This window comes from Anneissia japonica, unplaced genomic scaffold (genome assembly GCF_011630105.1).
Source record: "Anneissia japonica isolate Jap-2015-1 unplaced genomic scaffold, ASM1163010v1 scaffold493_len2256704_cov171, whole genome shotgun sequence".
Classification (NCBI taxonomy): Eukaryota; Metazoa; Echinodermata; class Crinoidea; order Comatulida; family Comatulidae; genus Anneissia; species Anneissia japonica.
The window spans coordinates 1190113-1194556 of record NW_022727062.1 but is presented as its reverse complement, the minus strand read 5'-3'; the positions used below and the strand labels follow the sequence as shown (position 1 = coordinate 1194556).

Sequence of the window (4444 nt, the reverse complement as noted above, 5' to 3'; positions counted from 1 at the left end):
TCTTCTTTCGCGGATGAATACAAAATGAACAGATAAATGTCGCAATGCTTTTATAGATGCGCTAATTAGTATTTTCTGTTTATACCTTTACAACATAAACTATCAAGGCTATTAATAACGCCAGTAAAAAACATATTCCAAGGCCAATCTCTACAATTTTCATATGAGCTTTATCTTTGAATTTGTAAAGTACAATTTCCACAAACAGTGCAACAACTCCAATCCCGATTACAGCATTAAAGTATCTTCCTGAAAAAAATAAATAAAAAAATACCAAGTAAGTAAATAAAAATACAACTCTAAATAATACAAAGGTGTTTTTTTTTTATGTATTCCAACCGGGATTCCAACTTTATGTTTATTTTTTGGATGTAAAATGGATACGCTTATACTAACTCAAATTTACGCCCCTTACTTTTACTGTAAATGTTGATCTACAACACATAATTACCGTCAAGATGTGTTATTGCGTGATCATAAAAATTTATTGATCCCATCCAGGTTCGAAAAAAATGTAATTCTACTGGAATAGAACATAACTAGGCCTATGTGTTGTGAATGATTTTCCTCCCATTAGACTTGTTTACAGTCATTTAGGGGTGTTGATTTGAAGAAAAAATAAACGCCTCGGTACGGCTTTTCAAGGAAGCGTTTATTCCAAATAAGGTTTTAAAGGGACCTTTATTCGACGGGGAGGGTGTGTGTTCAAAAGGGATGGGGGTGGGGGGGCGTTTGTTCGAATAAATACGGTAATTTGATTCGTTGATACTTATTTGCTGTTTTGACAACTAATAATTGTTACCGGTATGCTAACACTTTCAGAAAATAACAGAGTATATGATTAAAAAATAAAAAAGAGGACAGGGGAGAAGGAGAAACACCCTAAGTGTGCCTTGTGGGTCAGTTTTTTGTTTTTTTTTTAAATTTAGATAACTATGCGGACGAACAGTTGTTTAACTACCGGTATTAAACTGCGTAATTCCAACAAAGAGTTTGTAAACTTGCAATAAGTTAGCCACAAGCTCTGACAAATTCATACCCCCCCCCCCTTTTTTTTCTTGGGTGGGGGTGGGAGGGGTTGATGAGTGTTTGCGGTGCTAATATGCTTTTAATTTTAGTTTTGTATTTATGTAGTATTACATAAACGAGTTACAATGACAGCCATGACATCATAAAATACAATAATCACCAACATCGTTTTACCATTAACGTCGACATCTTCGTCACTACAATCACCCGGATTATTATTATTATTATTATTATTATTATTATTATTATTATTATTATTATCATTATTATTATTTATTATTATTATTATCATTATTATTATTTATTATTATTATTATCATTATTATTATTTGCATCGTTTTACCATCACCGTATGTTTTTTTTTTTGTATTTTTTTTTTTATTTGCATTGTAATATATTTAACAAGATCATTACCAACAACAGGCGATTGGTTTCCAACCGGTGGCAAGGAAAACGCAACGAATTGCTGAAAGACAGTCATTGCTAGCACTGATGTGATTCCGAACGAGAGTTTCTCACCACTTTCAAAAGGAATAAAGAACATGAAGCTGATAAGGAAGGAACAGAAATAATAAGGAATCAAAATAAATCTGCAATGAAACTCGTGACGTCGCTTGAGATGAATTGAGAAGACAGCATACACATACGGGTTAGAGAATGACTTGTACCCCTCAATTTCGCGCCATGCATCGACACCTTCAAGCTTCCACACTCCGTTGTCATTGAAAAGCTCATTTTGATCCAGTACACGAAGCTGTGGATTAATGTCTAGCTCAAACTCATTGTGATTCCAGGAGGAAAGTCGGAGATTACATGTTTGATCATCGGATGGGTAATATTTTATATTCATATTGCAGGAACTTCGAAATATAGAATAAGCTGAGTACGTCGCACTACCGTCGAAACACACATGTACTGTTGCTTCCGGTAAGAAATGTTTATAGTTCTCGTCGCGGCTAGAATAAAATGTAAAAAATTCAGATTAATTTAATTTATACATACACAATTGAGTTAAAATGGTCACCCGATTCTACCTAATAGATCTGATAAGTATACTGTCACCAAATAGAGGTGTATCAGCATTGTCACCGAAACTGATCACTTAGGTAAAATCGGCTGAAATGGTAGAGGGCGTAAAGTGACATCATTCTACTTAAAAACATTCTGTTTAATCGTGTTTTACAATTGTTTAACTATTCAGGCCCATAAGACCAGGACCTAACTTTCTGGCCTTTTTCAGAGCATCCCATTATTTTCACTTGTTCGGTTTTATTTTTTTGTTTTTTTTTCTTCTTTTTAATTGGTTTTCATACGTGCATGACGTAGGCCTATAGCGGAAATTTTATTTCATTACCGGTACATATTTTCAAACATTTTAAATACTAATTTGAGTTTAATTTTAATTTCTCGTCTTTGTGTCAAAATAAAGTGATACTGAATATAAGGGTGTCTATTAATATTAGCTATTGAAAATATTGTTTGTACCCAGAAAAAAAATCTTTTTTTTCGGATATTGTGTATGGATATTAAGTGGTCTCCCGACGACGGATTTGATGGGCATTGTTTGCCGTAATAAGAGGCTCTCTACCGGACATAAAATATGATAACAAATATCAGATTTTTAACTTATAACAGTCAGTTATTTAGTATTGATTAAATAGTTATTTATTAAATGGTAATTTAATATCATAAATATAATTTCTTGTATTAAAGCAGTAAAAGTTTATTATTTTCAAAAATGAACAATTAACAATTATAAATTTTCGTAATTTCAGACCTCACAACGAAACAACGCATTACATGTTGGTATTTTAGGGAATCTCTAAATTGTCTGTGTATTTTATAAATATTTTACTACTCAGGGGATTAACGTTGGTTAATCTTCATTTTTTTCGTAGATAAACATTTCCCACATCTCAAATATTTACAGAATAATCTTAATTTAAGAACACTGGTTGAATATGAAATGTTTTAATATTTATTTGCTAATAATGAAGACTCACTTATTGTACAGCGTTATATCAGGTTTCCAAATGCTGTGTGCGGGAAGAGAAACACAATCAATATCATATTCAAATGGATCCCAGCTAATGAGTTCGTCCTGCCATCTCTGTAATATAAAAAAATAATAATAATAATAATTAATGATAGTTCAAATAGATCTTTTTTGAATTTTGCAAATTTTTGTTACCATAACAAAACTTCTTCAGGTAAACCAGAGTCCACGTTACAAATGTATAACAGTAATTGAAATTGAGAAAAAAAAAGAAAAGAACAGCTATACTAATTAAATAGTAAGGAATGCTGTCGGTGACTGACCAGCAAAGAACTGGGTGACTACATGCAGTAGAATTATTGGGCTGTATATTCTTACCATTGTAAACCAGCCAGCGACTTTCAGTTCTTGAATTACATCATTCTGAAATTGATAATATGATTGGTTTATTATTTACTATATTATAGTTTATTTACATCCATGCTTTAACGTAAAGGAAATTTTAGATTAGGACGTTCTATATTATAATATGCGTGTACAAAGCGCGTTTGAAATTCCATGTCGGGGGTAGCCTACATTGCCATTGCAGCATGTTATAAGTAGTTAGGTTTGTGGTTAAACTTATTTTCTCAAGTGGACCAGAGGCTTTGCCCTTCTGAGTTTGTAGATGAGCTTTAGGACTTAAGGTGATGTGGTTTTAATGTTGATAAGAGATGAGAAGTTGGGTCACATTTTTTCACAATTGCAGATTCCTCTTATTTAACGCATGTTTAATATATATACGTACTACTTATATATATAAGTAGGGTAATAAATTCCGCCTACGATTTAATAACCATAAACATTCCATCCGCAATAACACCCCTGGTTTCCCTGTAGGGGAACACTTTAACTCCCCCCACCACAATATTCACCATCTCAAAGTGACCCTCATAGCCAGTAACTTCCGCTCTACTGAACACAGACAACGAGAAGAACTGAAATGGATTTTAAAACTCAAAACACACACCCACGGCCTCAATAAAGACTTGGGATTTATCAGTGAATTTTCCTTCTGCCGCTAAATATTCTTCTCTTAGTTTTCGGTCACTTTTAATTATAATTTTATTTCTATTTATTCGGTTTTATTATTATTATTATTCTGTTAGGCATATTCATTATATATTATTGTTGGTATTTTCACTCTAGCTTATACTATTGTAGAACTTATCTGTTTCATTTTTTCAAGATGCACTATATCTCTATATATTATATGCCTTATACAATACTACATAGGCCTATATCATTTTGGCTTCTTGCTTCCATCTTTACAACTATGTTTTATTTGCCTTTCAATACTTTTATATACCCACATTTATTTAATTTACAATATTGCTTTGTATAATTTTATATATTATATATATATATAATTTTTTTTTT

At 32.0% G+C, this 4444-nt stretch overlaps 1 protein-coding gene across 1 annotated transcript in view; it reads right to left on the bottom strand.

The window, feature by feature from the left end:
• Window positions 1-4444, bottom strand: part of LOC117113500 (neuronal acetylcholine receptor subunit alpha-9-like) — a 5677-nt gene continuing 1233 nt past the window's right edge. Inside the window, exons 2-5 of the mRNA XM_033256851.1 lie at window positions 3404-3448; window positions 3033-3139; window positions 1444-1985; window positions 1-249 (exon numbers count right to left, since the gene is read on the bottom strand). Of these exons, the coding sequence (XP_033112742.1) occupies window positions 80-249; window positions 1444-1985; window positions 3033-3139; window positions 3404-3406 (822 nt within the window). The 5' untranslated portion in view covers window positions 3407-3448 and the 3' untranslated portion in view covers window positions 1-79. The remainder of the gene's footprint in view (window positions 250-1443; window positions 1986-3032; window positions 3140-3403; window positions 3449-4444) is intronic.